This window comes from Dunckerocampus dactyliophorus, chromosome 17 (genome assembly GCF_027744805.1).
Source record: "Dunckerocampus dactyliophorus isolate RoL2022-P2 chromosome 17, RoL_Ddac_1.1, whole genome shotgun sequence".
Classification (NCBI taxonomy): Eukaryota; Metazoa; Chordata; class Actinopteri; order Syngnathiformes; family Syngnathidae; genus Dunckerocampus; species Dunckerocampus dactyliophorus.
The window spans coordinates 18,614,901-18,635,097 of NC_072835.1; the positions used below are offsets into that span (position 1 = coordinate 18,614,901).

At 39.5% G+C, this 20,197-nt stretch overlaps 1 protein-coding gene across 1 annotated transcript in view; it reads right to left on the minus strand.

Moving 5' to 3' along the window:
- Positions 1 to 20,197, minus strand: part of ntrk2b (neurotrophic tyrosine kinase, receptor, type 2b) — a 23,884-nt gene continuing 3,687 nt past the window's right edge. The window contains exons 2-18 of the mRNA XM_054757441.1: positions 19,551 to 19,625; positions 18,260 to 18,331; positions 18,115 to 18,183; positions 17,891 to 18,042; positions 17,604 to 17,740; positions 15,924 to 16,056; positions 13,816 to 14,121; positions 13,710 to 13,727; positions 12,559 to 12,567; positions 12,408 to 12,442; positions 11,936 to 12,035; positions 11,294 to 11,482; positions 9,781 to 9,911; positions 9,520 to 9,692; positions 8,281 to 8,521; positions 6,047 to 6,205; positions 1 to 4,364 (exon numbers count right to left, since the gene is read on the minus strand). Coding sequence (XP_054613416.1) covers positions 4,179 to 4,364; positions 6,047 to 6,205; positions 8,281 to 8,521; positions 9,520 to 9,692; positions 9,781 to 9,911; positions 11,294 to 11,482; positions 11,936 to 12,035; positions 12,408 to 12,442; positions 12,559 to 12,567; positions 13,710 to 13,727; positions 13,816 to 14,121; positions 15,924 to 16,056; positions 17,604 to 17,740; positions 17,891 to 18,042; positions 18,115 to 18,183; positions 18,260 to 18,331; positions 19,551 to 19,625 — 2,185 coding nt within the window. The 3' untranslated portion in view covers positions 1 to 4,178. The remainder of the gene's footprint in view (positions 4,365 to 6,046; positions 6,206 to 8,280; positions 8,522 to 9,519; positions 9,693 to 9,780; positions 9,912 to 11,293; positions 11,483 to 11,935; positions 12,036 to 12,407; positions 12,443 to 12,558; positions 12,568 to 13,709; positions 13,728 to 13,815; positions 14,122 to 15,923; positions 16,057 to 17,603; positions 17,741 to 17,890; positions 18,043 to 18,114; positions 18,184 to 18,259; positions 18,332 to 19,550; positions 19,626 to 20,197) is intronic.

Consider the following 20,197-nt stretch of genomic DNA (forward strand, 5'->3'; position numbering starts at 1 on the left):
TGTAAGACATACCACCTTTATTAAATACACAGTATCACAAGGAACATCTCCATTAATTGTGGTTAAGCTACTCACATGATGCACAAAGCATTTGATTGATTGATTGATTGATTGATAGAAGTATTAGATTAAAGCAAGATTAAATCTTGGAGAACACACACTCTTGCATCCGAGTGTACGTGGAAACGCACACACATCATCTCAGAGAGACACACACACACACACACACACACACTGTAAGTAAAATGATGAAAAGTGTCTTTTTTTTCCCCCCTTTTACCACATATTTACAAAAACAATTAAGCCCCGCCGCCCCACAAAATAGATTACATTCAAAAGAGGTCCCGGCCTTTTTTTTTTTTTTTTTCTTCTTAGATTACATTCAAAATAATATACGATTCATGATGCAAAATCACAGTTGCTGATCTGAAAGAGGATCAAAAGGAGGCGGTAGTCAGTCAAAAGAGGCCAGGGGGGCGGGCGATCTTTGAACTCCTCGCGTGACCCGATCCCAGAATCCATTAGCGAGCTCCCCATCACAGTGGAGAGAAGTCAGCAGGTCTTTTTCCTTTTATTATTACTCGTTTTGGAGGCTAAAACTAAGCGGATGGGAAAGTAAATATAAAGAGTAGATCGGAGGGGGTTTGTTATTATCGACCAGCACAAAGAAAAGCGTACAGCGTCGCACAAATCAAACGGTATTTACATGGATTATGTATTGCCCAGCGGCCCATAACACTTCGAGAACAAGTTGGACGTCATACCTGCTCGGAACAGAGTATACTAGTTTGTAACGTAGCCTACGAGTCGTATACACAAGAACTGTACAGGGTGGACAGCGGCTGGCTTATCTACAGCGGACAAAGTCGTACAAGAAGAAGAGGTTGTTTTGCTTTGTTTTTGTTTTTCAAAATGGGTGCTGAACTTGTGTGTGTTTTTTGGGGGGAACGGAGGTAAGCAAATGCGCTTGCACGGGACGCTCTTCACATGAATGAAATGTGAAAGTATTTTGCGGGGAGTGGGATAAAGTATCCTTGTCATGATACATCGCCTATACAAATATTGGATATCGATATGTACCGTTACCGTCCGAACACCGTCTTGTGATGGTAGCGTTGCCAACACGGCTTACTGTGATCCCCCCCCCCCGATGTCGCTGACTATAGTCGGCATAATGGCGCCATTTAGCGCTGCGATTTCTATCCCAAGTATCGATTAAGGCATGATTCCTGTGTCGTATCATCGTTATCGTCAGCAATATCGTAAGTTCCCGTTCCTAGAAATGTCATCCAAGTGTGTGAAATTACACAACCCCCCCAATCATGTTATTTTTACCATTTGCAAAATATCACACCAGTATCATATTTGGAGTAAGTCTGCCGCTTTCACTCACTCAAAATATTACGATAACATATTAACGCAAAATACTCAGGGAGTTTCATCCCAGGAAATGACATCAAAATATGTGCGTTTTTTTGGTTTACTACACATCGCCGTCACCCCTCGCTACATCGTGGTTCCAACACTGCTCCCTCGCTCTATCGTGGTTTTTGGAAAATAAATAAATAAATAAATACGTGATGACTGTTTTCATTCAGCATTTTCAATCCTAAAAATTGCTAAATGGCCAAAAATACAAATACAAGGCATTTATCTGTGACGTTGTGTGCACCTTTAAGAGGCGGGGAGTGTTAGCATGGTTAGCAGTGTCGAGAGTGCCAGTGACTGGCTTGAGTTGTGGCTGACAGCAGCTCCTGTGTGAAGGTTCACTGCGCCATTGCAGTAGTGGTCTACTACGCTGGCCACGAGCTGTCAGGAATGTTGCAATGATGAAACAATAGCGTTTTTGTATCCTCATTAAAACATATTGCTGCAGTGCTCCTCCTGTTGCAGTCGTCCTCCTTGGAACCGAAGATTCATTTACAAACTAGCAAGGTAGCAATGACACAAGAGTCATGGCAGGGCGGCACGAAGGAGACTGATTGACAATGGTCTACAGCCAATCAGGGTGCAGAAAACAATGGACGGTGCACACAGACAAGAGAGGGAAGAGAAAGACACTCAACTTCCGACAATGCAGTTCTTCTTAAATGGCCAGGCTCGGCCTGCAACAAAAAAGAAGCACTAAATAAAATCAGCGAAAGGTGAACCGCAATAGAGCGAGGGAACACCGTATCGTGATATCGTTGACATAATAGCACAATAATTTCCTCGCAAGATAGCACATTTTTACCATTACTCCCACCCATAGGAGGTTCAAATGAAATGTCGAGAGATGTTAAGCCGATATGAGGAAAAAATGACGTCATATAGCAAAGAGACCCCCCCCCACCCAAACCCACCCACCATGCACATATGCACCCTAGCGGCTGTGAGCTGTATATGGGAATGACATCAGAGCAATCCGATTGGATGCTTAGTTAAGTGCTTTGAGGCAATGCTGTGACATCATTGCTTTGATCTTCTTGCAGAAAAACGTCCGATATTTTAATCATTTCTTTTAAGTAATGTTAAAATGGACTTTTGCGACTACAAGGGAGCACTTTCAAAGGCAACCTTCAGGTCTTTCGCTCGGACGAAAGCGCTCAGGCAGCGCCACGACGACTGTTGCGCCCCCTCATAGCCACATTCGCCACAACAGGACTTCTAATCATTATCGGGCTTCTCTTCTTCTCACATGGACGTGTTTGAAACGACACACTAATACGGGCCACTAATAACAGAGATCCGCTGCTACAAAAAAAGAAAAATGCCGCTCGTGGATTCAAAAATGAAATCCGTCAGAAAAGAAATAAGCTGTGCTCATCTTTTTCTTTTTTTAGGAAGCTACTCATTCTCATTTTCTGTGCTTTTTAGTAAGTACATGAAATACCCCTGGTTAAAAGCCTCCCGACAACATTCAAAACACCACCTGGTAAGCTTAACATGTACGAAGAGTGGCTCAAAACATACTGAAATAAATAACTGCACCCTCGCAGAGGTATTATATAGTATATTAGAAGCCTTTTTTAAAGTTTGGTCACCATTAACATATTTATAAAAAGAAATCTGGATAATATATATATTTTTGTATGACTTAAATGGGAGTTTTGCTATTTTTCTTTGCTGAGGCATGTGAAGCACATTTTGATTGATGAAATTTAAATTCCAGTTAAACCAGTTAAAAACGCCAATAAATCCAGATGTTCAGGGATTAGAAATTAAACCATTTTGATGAATTATAATTTACAAAAAGTATCACAAAACCAATTTTGTAACATATTCCGATAATTATAAAGGTTTGACATGTTTTAAGTATTCCAATGAATGCCCTTTAAATACAAAATATTAAGTCAAATATTCCTTGCTTTCAGGGATTAGATTGAAATAAATCAAAATAACTAATCAATAATATGTAAAAATTCAAGTACGATTTTGCATAAAAATAATGATATGAATGAAAAATAAATACTATATATATATATGTTTAAATATCTGTAAAGTAATGTCATCATTTCAATAAGTGCCCTATAAAGTCTTCAACATAGACCCTATTCCACACTTGCAGGGGTTAAATCAGAAGTTAGAAATAAAAATGTAATAAGATAAAATAATAATATCTACTATAAAATGAATATAAATAGAATTGGGGATTTCTGAAAAAAATATAATTTGAGTATACTATATTATATATATATTATTATTGATAACATGCTACTGTGGAAAAAAAAGGTTCTTGTAATGTATTCCAGGAACTAAAAAATGTAAAAAAAAAAATCTGTCAACAATTAGAAACAAACAGGAAAAACTACAACTTGAAAACAAAAATGATGACAATTGATCTATAAATTAGTAATTTTCCCTTTGTTCACTTGCTGAAAATACACATACAACAGCCGCATTACGACAATATCGTTTATGTCTCAGCGAGTCTGTCATTGGTGGTCTGAATGCATGTCGGCGCCCCCTGTTGACAAATGCGTTACCTTTTAAACGGCCAACTCGATGCACAGCGCGGGGGAAGCTAAAGCAAAGCAAAAACGACTCCAAATTTAAGGCTTTTCTCAAAGTAATGAGGACAGTTAACATTTACAGGAACATTTACAGCCAGGTACTGTACACAGCCGCACGCCCTCCCTGCCTCATCTCTCTCTCTCTCTCACACACACACACACACACACATACTGTACAGCACCTCCTCAGCCCAGTATGTCCAGATAGACGGGGGAGGCCTTGGCGAGGCTCTGGAGCATTCCGTGGATCTCCTTGATGTTGAGCCTCATGTACGGCTCCCTCTGCCAGCAGCCTAGCATCAGGTCGTACACCTCCTTGGGACAGGTGCGGGGCCGCTGAAGCACCCGCCCCTGCGTGATGCACTCGATCACCTGCAAGGTGCACACCTCCTTATATTTCTCATCCGACGAACGCACACTTTAGGCCACAGCGTTAGGTACACTCTCTTGACATGCAAAAGCTTTGTCAAAAAGTCTGTCTTCACAAAAATAACTTCCTGCTTCAGGTTGCTGTAAGAGGACCGGATCGTACCATTGTGGATTCCGAAGGGGAAGTGGAATGGGTCTATCACGACTCAAAAATACATTTTGAAAAATTTCTCGAACGAAAGTGGGTAAAAATTGTAGTGCGTCATATTTAGTTAGTTAGCAGGCTACTTCCCAGTTCGCTAAAGAAGATATAAGACGACTGGATTGTAACATTTTTAATTCTGCAAAAAATAAATACACCGTATTTAGCTAGTGAGGAGGTCATTCATTAGTAGTTAGCTTCCACCTGGTTCAGGCTTCTGTAAGACGACTGGATTGTACCATTGTTGATTCCTTAGGTAGTGGAACGGTTCCATCATGACTCGAAAATACATTTTAAAATATCAAAACAATTTGTCAAACAAAAGCAAAAAAAAATTGTAGTGCGCCATAGTTAGCTAGTAGTTAGCAGGCTACTTCCTGGTTCGCTAAAGAAGATATAAGACGACTGGATTGCACCATTTTTTTACTCTGCAAACAATAAATACACCCTATTTAGCTAGTTAGTAGGTCATTAGTAGTTAGCTTCTTCCCAGTTCAGGTTGCTGTAAGACTCCTGGATCGTACCATTGTTGATTCTGGTGAAGTGGAACGCTTCCATCATGACTTGAAAATTGAGTTTTAAAAAATTCATTCCTCTTCCGATAGAAAAAATCCTAGTGCACCATATCTATTTAGTTAGCTGGTAGTTAGTAGTTTGCTGCTTCCCGTTTAAGGTTGATGGGAGACAACTGGACTGTACCATTTCTGATACTGGAATGAGGGGACTGGTTTCATTGTGGTTCAGAACTACAGCATGTTTAAAAAATTGTGGACACAGTATTTTTTTGTTTGTCCGTTTGTTTGTTAGTTAGCGTGCTACTTCTTTCATGTGAGACAATTAAAGATGACCAGGCCATACCATTATTCATTCTGGAGCGCAGGAATGGTTCCATCGTGACTCAAAAATACATTGATGGGACAAATATTAGAAATATTGAGGCATTCTGTATTTGTTTTGGAGCAAGCTACAGTAGTAGTTAGCAGACTACTTCCTGGTTCCTGTGGAATAGCTTTATGAATGGGACGCTACATTTGCAAGTGGTAAATTTGTTGGCTTCTGAAGTTTAGAAGAAATAAAATTCGAGGCTAACTGGTAACTCGCTAGCTTGGTAGCTAGCGGCCGAAGCGAGCCGCAAGTGTTGAGAAATGTATTGTAAAAGCATAATAGGAGTGTAAAGGTGACTATGTGGGTGTTATTTAATGTCTACAGGGCTCTATTAATGTTAAAAATCATGTATAGGAAGTCGGGTTTTCTGTGCGAAAATATTCCATTTATTAACATTGAATCTTATATCGCGGTCTGGTTTGGAACCAATTTACTACTATAAAAGGAGGGACGACGGCACATTTCTTTTTTCAACCCATGGCGTGCTAGACTCGTTTTTATGTGTTTGTATGTTAGCTAGCAGGCTGCTTCCTGGCTTGATTACTTTTCATGGAAATACTGACTGTATGTGTGAATATATCACGATTTGACAGCTAACCTCATTGTTGGAGAGCTGGTACCAGGGCTGCTTGCCGTAGGTGAAGATCTCCCACAGGACCACGCCCAGGCTCCACACGTCGCTCTCTGTGGTGAAGCGTCGGTACATGATGCTCTCTGGAGGCATCCAGCGGATGGGCAGCATCGTGTGACCGCCAACCTGCACGAAGACAGAGAGGAGAGCGGCCCACAGGTAAGAGCATCCAGTACACCCCCTTCACTGATACAGCACCAATGAGATCCTTGATCCACCTCACCGCATTATCAGCTTGACAAATAAAATCATGGAAGTTTTTAGTGTGATGCATCAGACATGAAATCAACTAAATGAATGACTAAATAAACTAAGAGAATTATTTAAAAGCATAGTTAACATTTTAATGAATTAAAAGACGATTGACTTCATTGACTAAAACATGTTTTACATTTTGGCAAGAAGAGATGAAAGTAATTGATTCATTAGGTGTGTCAATCAGTGTCGTGTACTTCTTCACTTTGCATGAGCCAAGAACAACGGATTAAATAAACATGCAAATGTCGACCGTCATCGTTTATTATTATCACATTTACATTTTTCATTCATAGTTCTTCATATAAGTGATGCCCGGAACTAAAATTTGCTGAGTAGTGATTTCAAATTGTATTCGCATTTTAAATACTTAATAGACATTTCCAATTATTTCACTTGAAAAATAATGAACTGGCATTTTATTTCTTTCTGTCATTGACTTTAATATTTTAATATGATTAATTATATAATAAATAAAATTATTCAATGAATCAATTTAATATTTAGGAACAAGAAAAACAACTCTCGATTGATTAATTGATTGATTGAGGGGTGTGTCTCCATACTGTTTAGCAGGATACTACTATGCCAGAAACAATGGTTTGACTAAATGGATTCATGTTGTATAAATGTGCTAATTCAATTAAGAACCTCATTGTTTATTATTATTATTATATTATATTATCATATTTATTCATGCATAATTCATATTTGAATATGCAATATATGGAACTGAAACTGTTGCCTATTAGCGAAAAATTGTGGGATTACGACTGACTTTGGAGGGAAAAAAAACCAAACACAGAAGAATATTAAGCTAATAAAATTATTTTATTCAATACCATTACTTAATACAGTTTTAAAAAATGTATATCATAGGATATATACATTTGTGAGAGAAAGATTTTAGTTGTGATGCTGCCCTAAATTGATGCAAAGCAGTTTTTATGTACGATAAAGCAAAAACAAATTGTTAAAGTAATAACTTATTTTATTAAATAATAATAATACCGGTTACGAATCAATCAAATCCATTCTTCAAAATTGTATTTCATAGTTTAATTAACCAACAGACATGTTTTAATGTGTTATTTCACTTGAAAAAAAATAATGAACTACAGGTAACTCCATTTATTTCGTTGAGTTTAATATTTATTTCATTTTGGCTCAAGAAAAGCAACCCCTGATTGACCGATTAATTTGACTGAGTGATTATGAGGTGTGTAAGCCAAAAGCAATGGATGAACTAAATTTAACGTGTCAGTTCAATTCAGGAATCGCATTTTTCATTTTTATAACCCTATTCATTTGTCATTTGTATTTGGAGCACTAAAACCGTTGCCAAGACTTTGCAAAAAGACAAAACAAAAAAACATGCAAACAGAGGAAAAACATTATTATCACACGCATAAATTATATTTTTTTTATTAAACAATACGTTATTTAAACTTAAGTTGTATAGTATGTATATTTATTACAATGATAAAATGGATTTTGGTTTGTTTTTAAGTGAACAGCAGAGGGCGCCGTGGCACTCCCTCTGGGAATGAGGCGCTCATGTCTGTCTCTTTTGAAAATGTGTCCTACAGTATATGCTGCATTGTAGTAGAGTACTGTAGGAGCAGCCTTATAATAAGAAAGTGTTATCCCCTCATGGCGTTACTGTGGTGGATAATACGCGTCTCTTAACTCATGCCTCGCTGACATGATGAAGTCTTTCTCATAAAAGAAGAATTAACTCTTTACTCAGTGGACGAGAACGTTAAGCTGCCCGTGCATTTTTGCACTGTTGGCCCTCATTACCATAGAGACTATAAATGTATGCATATGATAAAATTTACATTTAAATTGTATTAAAACAGCCAGCCTAGAAGAGTCATTTCTGGTAGAATATAAATCTCTCTTATTGGGGCTTTTAAATGAGATAACGCTCGCCATGAACTCACTCTGTAATAGTCTGTGCTGTAAACGTCTCTGGACATGCCAAAGTCTCCGATCTTGACCAGCAGGTTCTCCCCGACCAGGCAGTTCCTGGTGGCCAGGTCTCTGTGCACAAAGTGCTGCGAGGCCAAGTAGACCATGCCGGCCGCAATCTGCTGGGCGATGTGCAGCATTTGGGACTGGGTCAGCTCCACCAGGATGCTGTGCTGACTGTCGGCCATCAGGACCGCATCGGGGCCGTGAGACCTGCATGCATAACAACACCAAATCAACCGTGAATCCATGAATTGATTACTGTAATTGATTAATCAACAACAGCTACTATATTAATAATAGTAACGCTATTTACTGTGCCTAAAACTAATGTACGAAGAACGGTAAAGGTACTTAATGGAAATGGACAAAAAAAAATACAATTTAAAAAGAATGTAATAATCAACAACAGCAATTTATAATATTTGATATGCCCAGAGAGAATTATTATTTATACTGAATAATAGACATATTTCATCAATGAAAGCAATGACCAAAACATTTACCAAAACAAGTAAAAACAGGTAGTAATGGACAAATATATATATATATATATATATTATATATATATATATATATATATATATATATATGGCATGCGTAGGGAAAGTTATATATATAGGTAGGTACATGTATATAAAGTTATATGAGTTAAACATTTAAATAAGTAATCAAAAATTAAAAAATAAATATTAGTATTACTTGAAAAAAGTGGGAAGAACAATAAACATACTTAATCAATGAAAGCAATGACCAAAATGTGTAAAAATTTTAAAAAGACCAAAAATGACCAAAAAATAAATAAAAAGAAGAAGCAATGGACAACAACAACAACAAATAATAATAATATTAATAGTAATATCTGACATGCCTAAAAATATGTATGAAGAATAATACACTTATTGAATGGAAATGACAAAAAACAATAAAAGCGAATGCAATCATCAAGTGTACGTCAATCAACAAATAAACCTAATAATATTTTCCATTGTCTAAAAAGGTGAAGGAAGAAATCTGAAAATATTTAATGGACACAATGACAAAAAAAAGTGATGCTGTGCTAATGTTATGTCACATGACTTCACGTGTTGCATTCACTGACCCTAACCCTGGCTCTTACAAGTTTTTAACTTTTAAAGAATAGTAGGGCCTAACGGTCGCGCGCTGTCTCTTTTATTGTGCATGACTGAAGCGCCACCGTACGGCTGTACCTGAGGAACTTGTTGAGGTCGCCGTGTTTCATGTATTCAAAGACCATGATGAGAGGGTCGCTGTCCACACACACGCCGTAGAAGGTGACGATGTGCTCGTGCTGCAGGTTGGTGAGGAGCTCCGCCTCTCGATAGAAGTCTGCTCGCCCGCTCTCACTGGCCTCCTTCAGAGTCTGACACGTAGGAATCGATAGGGCTCACTCACTGAATGACACGTGCGTCGATTGATTATTGATTATTGGAGCGAGCTGCTTCCTGTACCTTCACGGCCACGTGGATCTTCTCGTAGTCAGGGGTCAGGTTGTAGCATTCGGCAAGAAAGACTTTGCCGAACGCGCCCTCACCAAGCTCCCGCTTCAAGACGATGTTGTGTCTCTTGATGTGCTGGACAACTGGAATGCAGAAAAAGACAAATTCTAGATATATAATAATTACATAGATGTACACTGTGAATAGTGCTTACACAAATACATCCGTGTACATTCAGCCAATGCAATAACATCTGCTGATATGGTAGCACCAAGCACTTTAGCGCTTACGGTTTCATCTTACAAACAACATTAAACTCATCACACAGCAACGTAACACTTTATACCGCAGAAATATAGAAACATGTACCAATATGAGTTTAAAATGGAGATAACCCGACATTTTAAAGTGTTCCCATAATCCGTTTTGTTTCAGAAAACCATTTAATTGGAGGAGCATATAAAATGGTGGATGGCGCTGCAGTGCTGCCTCTGTCCACCAGAGGGACCTGGACCCCAAAGCCCAGAGGGAGGCTGACATTATTGCAGCGCCCCAATAAATGTGTTGCTCAGATGCAATGCATTTTGGGAAAACTTTAAAATGTTTTTTTTTTTTTCATTTTTAACTCATATTGGGAGATGTTTGTGTATTTGTCAGTTATACCTTTTGAATGTTAGGTTGCGGTGTGATGAATTTACTGTTGTTAGTCAAGTGTTCTTTGAAAGGTGACACCGTGAGTCAGACTGTTATGTTGTTATAATGGTATATGCAATGATCTCCGACTTCCAGTGGGCTGACAAACTTGTAGTGAGTTTTAGTGGTACTTGTAGTGGTAGTTCTGAAGTAAATGAGATGTCACAAGATTAGAACGTAGCCATAAATTAGCAGCACTGCTGTATAAGCTGCACGGTTCAAAGGTTAAGGAAAAGTAGCGGCTTATACCCTGGAATTTATGGTATCTAGATAAAGCAATATCAGTCAAAATTGCATGTGAATGCTGAAATGATATATAGAACGAATGTTGTGATATCCTAGAATGGTGTTGCCGACCACTCTATATCCTGAGCCATGCCACCTGACACAGAATAAGCAGTGTTGCATGTAATGTAAAATGAATTTCCACCAATAGGGCGTGATATTGAAATTGTCCATTCATTTTCAATGTCAGAAATGTCACAGAAAACATTGATTAATCGAAAATGTGGACAAGTCCTGATAGATAGCCTACATGTCCAGAATGAGCTGAACATTTAGATGTTGGAATGGTTCGAAGCAGTTGAGAAATGTGTGAGTAGCTTGCGGAAAAAAAAAACACTGCAGAATTTGAAATGTCGTCATTTAAAAACCTGCTATTTTCCACCCCTTCAAAGCAGCCAGCAGTAATTCTCACTAAGTGGTCCTCCTGTATCCCAACTGCATCATGCACCAGACTAAATTCGGCGTCCAGCCCTTTCATGCCGCCTATGGATTTATCCGAAGACATGTGGGTTACCAGATACGTTTGCGGCGCAGGGCAGTAACTCACACGTGTCAGGTTTCAGCATGCTGCCCGAGTTGCCGAAGTACTGCGGGTTCTCAATGACAGGAATCTTTGTCATCCCGATGATCACTGCATCTGGACCCATTTCGGAGGACGACGGGGTGTTGTTGCCATTGGAGACGTGATGGAGAGGGCTGGCGGAGTCGTCGTCGTTGCTGATGACTGAGGAGGAGCCTGACGAGACGCAGAGGAGGAATAGGAGGGTGCGTGAGGATCACGAATCTATACATTTTATGTGACATGTCAAAAAAAGCAAAACTCGGGAGCAATGTACAACAGTGTAATAATACTGTAATGACATAGTAACTAGCACTTTAATGACACTCTTAATGCATAAATTATTTGATAAATTATAGATTTTTTTAAAACTTTTTTTTTTTTTTTTTACAATTTTACAAAATGCTATGAAATTACAATATTAGCATTCTAAAGCATTAGCATTCTAAATGTATTATTTTGAACCTATATTATATTCTAATTATTTACTAAATGCATTCAACAAAATTGGTAGAGGGGGAGACCGGCATCAAACTTTGAACACTGCTGATTGATAGACGTCTTAATACACTTAATAAGAACTTTATCACATGCCAGTGAGGCCAAAATCACGCAATCAAACGAGCTCACCTTTTATTCCAAACTTGGAGTTTCTTCCATATTTGAGAATGATGACCATGAGAACACAGCCGGTCAGCGCCACTCCGGCAATTCCCACGATGACGTAAACCTGAAAGGAAAACTGATTAATTATGTTGTAAGCATAAAGGTCATCCAAAACCTAATTTTATGGATTATAGTTATGTGTCATGAGTGGAAAGCTTGATTAGTAAAATAAATATGAGAAAATTAATAAATTTTTTGTTTTTTAATGAGATGTTCCGAACTCCCGGAGGAGTTGTGTCATAGAGCGGATGCAACATCCACTTGCCGTAGCTGTCCCATGTCATGTTGAGACTGACTCAAGAGCACCTCTGCTGGTTGCAGTCATGTAGTGCACTCCATTTTGCCTCAAGCGCTTCAATTAATCAACAGTATTCGTCACGATTATCAGTGATTATCCTCATTTGTTATCCCCTAAAAATAGATGAAAATCGCTTACAGCAATGCTATCGTCCGGCGGGGGCAGCGGTGTGTCTGAAAGAAAGGAAAATTCCATTGTAAGCCATTAACACCAATGATAAGTAAGAAGTCATATTTTTATTGGTGTGGGTATGGCAGCTTAATAATAATAATAATAAAAAATGTCCTACCAGTCGTGTCTGGACAGAAGAGGAACCACACAGCCATGGACCCAATCGGTATATAAACATGATGGAGGACACGGAAGAATTGATTTAAAGTTGTTATAGTGTTACAATGGAGCTGTTTTAAAGCAAAAACTGCACTTTTTGGGGAATTTTGCCCATTATCCACGATCCCTATGTGAGACAAGTGCGTTCTAGATAGCCACCTCGTGCTGGCAGTTTTTCACTAAGCATGCATGTAATTGGGATTCACCTATTCCGCCTATAAATCCCTCTAAAAAAAACCTCCAACAACATTTTATATACATGTTTTAACCATGTAGTAACAAGCACATTCATGATAACATGTAACATACAGTATAAAACAGTAGTTAGTCATTTTAAGGATGACCAAAACTTCTTTCTTGGGAGCAATGATTTCACAGAGTTCATAGCGACGCTACTTCCGTCAACAACAACAACATAGAAAGCACGTCCTGTGTTTGCTATGACAGACTGCGAGGGAGCCGCTGCCGACGACAAGAACAGAAGGTGACGCGTCGGCGCACTCGGGGGCCGAGAGAGTCAGGACCGGCATGACTTGGTGGTGTAAACGTGCCAAGCCAGGCCGACAGTGTGGCACACAGTGTTACCATCGATGGAAAGGCTTTGTGCATCTGGCAAGGAGGACACTGCTCCAAGAGACTGCATCACAACGAACGAAGAATTGTTAGCGCTAACAAACCCTGCAGTGGTAGAAACTTTATTCCATCTACCCCAAGTCAACTGGAAAAGACCAGTTGGACCAGACGGACAACTGTCCATCGAGTATGTCACCATGATATTGATTCATGGAGCACCTAGTGATTGATATCACAGCTATATACACAGTCGATGTAGCTGTGTCACTACACCAGAAAAGTAATTCCTCTGTGGTAGCTCCTACAATAACAATGTCACTATAGCTTGGTTAGTGCACGTCACAGTATGTAAATCGTTTTGGATGTTTTTTTAGAGGGCTTTGTAGGCGGAATAGGTGAATCCCAATTACATGCATTGTTAGTGAACAAGTGCCAGTACGAGGCTGCTATCGACAATGCACAGAAGAGGGAAAGATGTGTGTGTCTACGAATTCCCAAAAAAGTGCAGTGTTCATTTAATGGTGAAAAGTTACTTACAATAGTATAAAGGGTCTTCTGAAGAAAAGAAACACAAGGCATATGTTAGCAAATAGTTTAAATACGCAAAGCAATTTGATGAAGTCAAACACGAACTCTTGGAGACCTGTATGGTTGTACGGTGGGTCGATAAACTGGGCCGAGACCTTCTTCTCATCTCGCCCATACTCATTCTTGGCCACCAGCCTGTACATGCCGTTGTGGATGTGCGTGGGGTTGACCAGCTGCAGGCAGCCGTGGTACTCGCTGTTGTAGGTCTGGTGGTACATGGTGCGGATGTAGTCCTGCTCCTGGAGGATCACGTTCTCAAAGTACCACTGCAGTTCGGGCTTAGGGTTGCCGGTCACGCTGAAGGGGATGCACCAGTGGTGGCCCTGCTCTGGCTCCAACAGCTGCAGGATGGTGGGAGCGACTGACAACGGAGGCAATTGTAACAGGAAGAGTTGTCACAGGGTTGGCAGGAAGTAAACACCGAGAGGAGGAGCCAGGAGGAAAAAGAACATTCAAAGGCTAAGGAGTGGAGATGTTGATGTATGGACACAAACATTGGCACTGGCTAATTGCGGAAATGTTGTTGGGTGGAATAAACATCAGCACTGGCACAGAGTGGAGATGATGATGGAAAGAAATGATGCCAAAAAAATGCAAAGTGTGGCGACATTTTGGAGGGCATCTGGGATTGGCACATGCTAAGAGTAGAAACATTTTTGGGGATATCAAATATTTGAAATGTTTTTGGAGGTTATTGAATATAATATATAGTAGATAAGTGCATGAAGTTTGGGCAAAAGCGTAAGCACTTTAAAAAGGCACTGATGTTTTAAAGCAGAGGTCGCCAACCCGTTGATCGTGATGGACCAGTCGATTTTGGGGACTTGCCCGGTCGATCATAGTTGTAAACTTCCTAAATATGTGTGGTTATGTTTACTGCAGGCACCGTTAAAGGCGAACTCCCTGTCTTTTTATGCCAGACATCTTGCAGAACAGCTAAGAGTCCTTCGTAGGACCAATGGCATATTCCAGCCATCCGGGCAGCTGCTGTTGAAATGTGTATATATGTTTATGTCTTTCCGTGTTACACCAATACATCGGTTTCTGAGGTTTTGAAGTATGGAGATGAACATGTGCATTAGCAGCGATCAGAAATACAAGGTTATCGAATATGGAGACAAACGTTACAGCTAACTAAGAGTGGCAACGTTTTTTCAGGGTATCAGGTATCAAGACAAAAATTTGCAGTGGACAGTGGTGATGTTTTCGGAGGTTTTCAAGACAAATATTTGCATTAGGACTAGTTTGAATGTTTAACGTTATCAAGTATGAAGACAAACCTTAGTACAAGCAAAGAGTGGCAACATTTCTGGGGTATCAGGTATAGAGACAAAAATTTGCATTAGCTAAGAATGAAAATGTTATTGAAGAATATGAAGTTTGGACACAAACATTAGCACGAAATTTGGGAGTTTATTGATTACGGAGACTAACATTAGCCCTGGCAAAGATTGGAAACAAACTAACATTTGTTGACCGTAGTGGAAATAATGATTGGTGTTTGCTAGGATGGAGACATTAGCACTAGGACAAAAAATTTAACTAGCTCACAGTGGTGATGTCTTTGCAGGTTATCGTGTATACAAACATTAGCATTAGCAAGATATTAGATATTTTTGGTGGTACCAATTTTAGCATGAAAGATTTGGAATGTCGTTGGAGGTTATCGAGTATAATGATAAACGTTAACATTAGCAAGGATTTTAAGTGTCGTTAGAAGTTGTCGAGTATGGAAACAAACATAAGCATTTGGTAAGAGTGGAAATGATAGGAGGTTCCATGGATGGAGACAGACATCATAGGAAGTTTTGTTACAGAGTATGGGAACAAAAATGACGACTGGATAAGCGTTGCCTATGTTTTTGGAGGGTATCACGGTTGAAGACGAACATTAGCACGAGCAAACATGGGAGAGGAGACTTGTGGAAGCAGAGGAGCATGGCGAAGCTTCATAGGAGGAAGAGTTATGGACAGGAAACACGGAGAAGTCAATAAGATCAGCAGTGGCGGTAATGAAAACATACTGAGGAGCACTCTGCTTCCACTGGAAAACAAAACATTTACAAGACGACCTCAGAGGAAATTAGACAAATGAAACCTGAAAATGTAATTTCTAAAAGATGTATGCTAATGCGGGTGAACATTAACAGCAAAGGGCCTTACAGAGAATATTCAGCTGCAGCGTGGCCTCCGTCTGACCGACCATGTTCTCAGCGCTGCACGCGATCAGCCTGCCGTTATCTTCTGGAGAAAGGTCTGATAAGGTCAGACTGCTCGCCATATCCATAGGCTTGATCTGTAACCATAGCGTAGCGTAATTACCAACTCTAAACGTCCTCTCGTGTCTAATTAATGTGATCTTGAAGAAACAACAACAAGTCAAATACGTTTGCTTTAGGCACTCCTGTTATGCATTAAGCTAATGCTAAGACTAATGCTAACAACCCCTTTAAAGACAAAATTTGACATTCATTTTCCTCCTGAATAAGCTAACATTGCTCTGCCGTGTGTTTTATTACACATTTGATCTCAAATAATGTCACAACCTAAAGAGTAACAGTCTATAGTCTATAGTTTAGCTCTCCGGAACATGCTAAGGAAGTTAGCTTCGCTAGCGTTTCGATGTTATGCCGCCCCCTGTTGGTACGTTTGAATGTTATCAGCTACTGTAGTTGTGTGATATTAGCATGTTGTAGTATAGTAGTTGTTTAAGCATTAGAAGGATATTGTAGTCAATACTACTCATTATTCAAATGTGGTTTCATTTTAAATTCATGCTTTACATTTGCACTTTTCTTTCTCCACAGTATTGTAGACCGCAGCAAAAGATATACGACGAGAATTCGCTAACTTTTCTGGAACGTCTGGTAATGGTGTATTTTTAAGAGACTGTACACTATCTGCTCAAAGCTTAGCAGGGTTTTTTTTTTTTTTTACACCGAAAGCTTTTTTAAGCAAAGGCCCCATTTTTAAATAGGGCATTTAACCGGGACTATTTTTACTTGCGGATGTATACACTTTTTGAGGATTTTGCTGTATTTATGTCAGTAGGTTGCCATTTGCCTATGCAATTGTCCGTTGTTGAGAGTTGAGTGTTTTTAACAGGTGGGGCCATGTTACATGTACAATCAGGGTGTACCAAAGTGTGGGTTGGAACCAAAAATGGGTCGCCAGCTAATTCTCAAGTCTTGTTCTTCATCATTAGTTTATGTACAACAAATGTCTATGTGATGGCAGTACATGATGTGTTTGTTTTGCTTTTTTTAGTAATTTTGTGTTGAGGCCGGGGGAATCAAATTTGGATGTTGAGCTGGCATGGGGTAATGTGCCTTAAAACTAACTCTACAGCTTTCCGGAAACGTCTTTGCGTGTCCACTTTTTGGGTTTTTAATTAATATCTTTCACAATTCTTATAAACACAATCAGCATGTATTACTCCTAAGCTGCGCCCACCAAATTTAGAGAGAAAAACAGATTTGTACATATATAAGCTGCACCGGACTATAAGCTACACATGTCCACATCATAAAATGTCATATTGTGGCACGCGCAAGTCTTTGACAACCAGACAGCTCTTTATTTGACAGGAGCCAATCATGAGCTATGATAAAAACTCATAACAAGCTTGTCAACCCATTGGAAATCGCAGGAGGCCATCCTCCAAGCTCATCCTGATTTCTTAATTGAAGAATTAAAGAAAAAAGTAGCGGTGTATACACCGGAAATTACGGTAAATCCCCCCTTCCTGCTCTCTCATTGGCTGTACCATTGGCTTCTGTCTTCTCTCCTTGAAGGGCCAAAATCTTAAAAAGCGATCTACACCAAGAACCTAGAGAGACTCACGTCATAGCGAGAGGAAATCATGTAAAGGTTCCACAGGATCTCTGGAGGAGGTGAGCCTGATGCGCTGCACACGGCTTTGACATTCCCCCCCTCCATCTCGGTCACCATCGTGGGGGTGACCTCTACTTGGGGAACCACTGCAGGACACAAGCAAAGAGAGTCTTAAGAACCTCACGTGGGGGGAAATTTTAAACTACATCGATTGACTTCTAGCTTTCAGGAAGCTTCTGTCAGCGCCCCCGTATCGGATAAGCGGCGTTGCTTATTATAACGCGGTTTCACATTACCGCAGTCGGGCGGAGTCAGTGTGGCGAAGGCCTTTGTTGCTCCTCTATCGTCTGTGCATTTCAGATCTTGGCCCTCCGGTTCGTCTTGGCTCCTCAGTTTGATCCATAGGTTTTCACACACACAATCCAGAGGGTTTCCAGAGAGCAGGAGCCTTCAGAATCAAGAAAACAACACATGAGATGCAAGGCAGTGGTTTGAGACAAATGTGTAAGGGGTGGCTTACGAATAGGTGGCGTTAAAGTTCTGAAAAGTCCTCCATGACAATGTTGACAGGTTGTTGTCTCGCAGGTTTCTGCGAGAAAAATCCGAGTAAGGCCAACCACGTGCAGCAGTATGCTACATAAATGGATGTTTACATGTTTTCTTACACGTATTGAAGTCTCGTGTTGTTGTAAAATGCGTCCGAGGATATGGACATCAGTCTGGTCTTTGTCACTGTTCTGTTGGAAGGGAGGATGAATGATCACGTGATCATGACTAAATACGCCATACTGTGCAACAGTCTTTGCAATGCTGTATTCAAGAAACTACCGTTTTTGTTTGTTTTGCTGCGGTTTATAGACATACAGTGCCATTATGATGCTGGTCGGTTCCTTTGACGAGCAAGTCATGCAACCTTGCACCTTTTTTCCTGATCCTCACCACATTTGAATCTTCCTCAGCCAGTTTCGTGGAAATTGATTCTTTTTAAAAACCGCTTATGTCAATAACCGTCTATGTCAGGAGTGTTGAAACTTTTGTTTGTTTCTCATAATAATTTGACTTTTAAAAAAGAAAGTATTTTTTTATTTAATGTTACATCTCTATGCAACTACAATGACATTATTTTTCCTTATAATATTATGATTTTCATATTCTTGCAAAATTTCAACTTTTTTTCTCTTAATATTTTGGCTTTATTCCCATACAATTACAGCTGTTTTTTCCATTTCTGATGTTGTTTATTTCAACTTTTTTGTTGTAAATTTTCTTCTTGTAATTATGACTTCTGGTAACATTATACAGTAACTTATGGTTTCTAAGTTACAAGTTTTCTTGTTCAATTATATTTTTAGAATGTGCTGTGAGCCAATAAAAAAAACAGCCACGGGCCGCAAATGGCCCCCGGGTAGCACTTTGGACACCCCTGGTCAATGTGACCCAACTCATTCCAATTGTTATGAAGCCAACGTTGACACAAGGTCTTTGTTCGGCTGCTCCTGTTCGGTGCAAAGTAAGCTTGACAGTATTAACCTGGATTCTACCACAGCAATTAACAAAATGCACCTTTTCCCTTTTTTTTTTTTTTTTAGTATTGTTAGCCACCGAAAGAAAGCTTCGCTCATGTATGAAAGCTTAACTGTCATTGTAGTCAAGGCGCACGACAAAATGATCACAGCAGCTCTGTTAGATCAGCGTATGAAACATATAAAAACAAGAATCAAAATTAAAATATGGACAAATGCTTTATTATCGCTCAGTCTCTTTATGTCTTTGGCCAAAGTCACAAGCAAATCTCAGTTATATCGACAGCCACTTATGTCCATGTCAGTCAGCCAGTCCGAGGGGCGTCAACGTACTGTATTTGCTGTTTTAAACACTCGTCAACAAACAACAAGTCTCGTGGCAGACTTTCACATGGTAGCAATACTACGTGACGACTACACATTCAATACTTACAGGTTCCGTAGGTTTATGTAGTGCCTCAAACTGTTGTCGTTGAGTTCGAACAGCCTGTTTTGATTAGCAATGTATCTGTCAGAAAATAGACAATAGACAAATGCTGGTTACTGCATGACGGCAGAGACAGTGTCTTTAACACTTTTGTATGCACTCCAGTAGGAATTCAGGCTATTGATCACATGCAACCACATAGTGACCGCAAGCAACCTTGATTTTTTTTTTTTTTTTTTTTACAGCCCGTCTCTTTTTCACGTATTTGATTGTTTGCACCCTTCATTTGCCTGCATATGTCATTCTTTTTTTCCCCCAAATGTCCGATTTATTTGAATTTGTGAAACAGTCAAGTTGGGGTTGTAAAACATGAACATTGGCAACAAAAAAAAGATGACGTGGAGCTGTTGCTGTGCATAAAGTCATGGTGAGTGCACGCTGTATTGTATTGTAACTTTTACTCTGCAGTGGTTAACTTCTTCTTACACTTGTACCACAGTCAAGAGTGTTGAAAAGCCCTGTGAGTGACTCTCCTTGTATGTCACAAATGGGTGAGTACTTTTCTTATGCAGTGACTATCCTCTTTTTACACGTTTTTTCCGATTTTACAATAGTGGTTAACTTCTTTTTTCACTCATATGACAGTTGAGAAT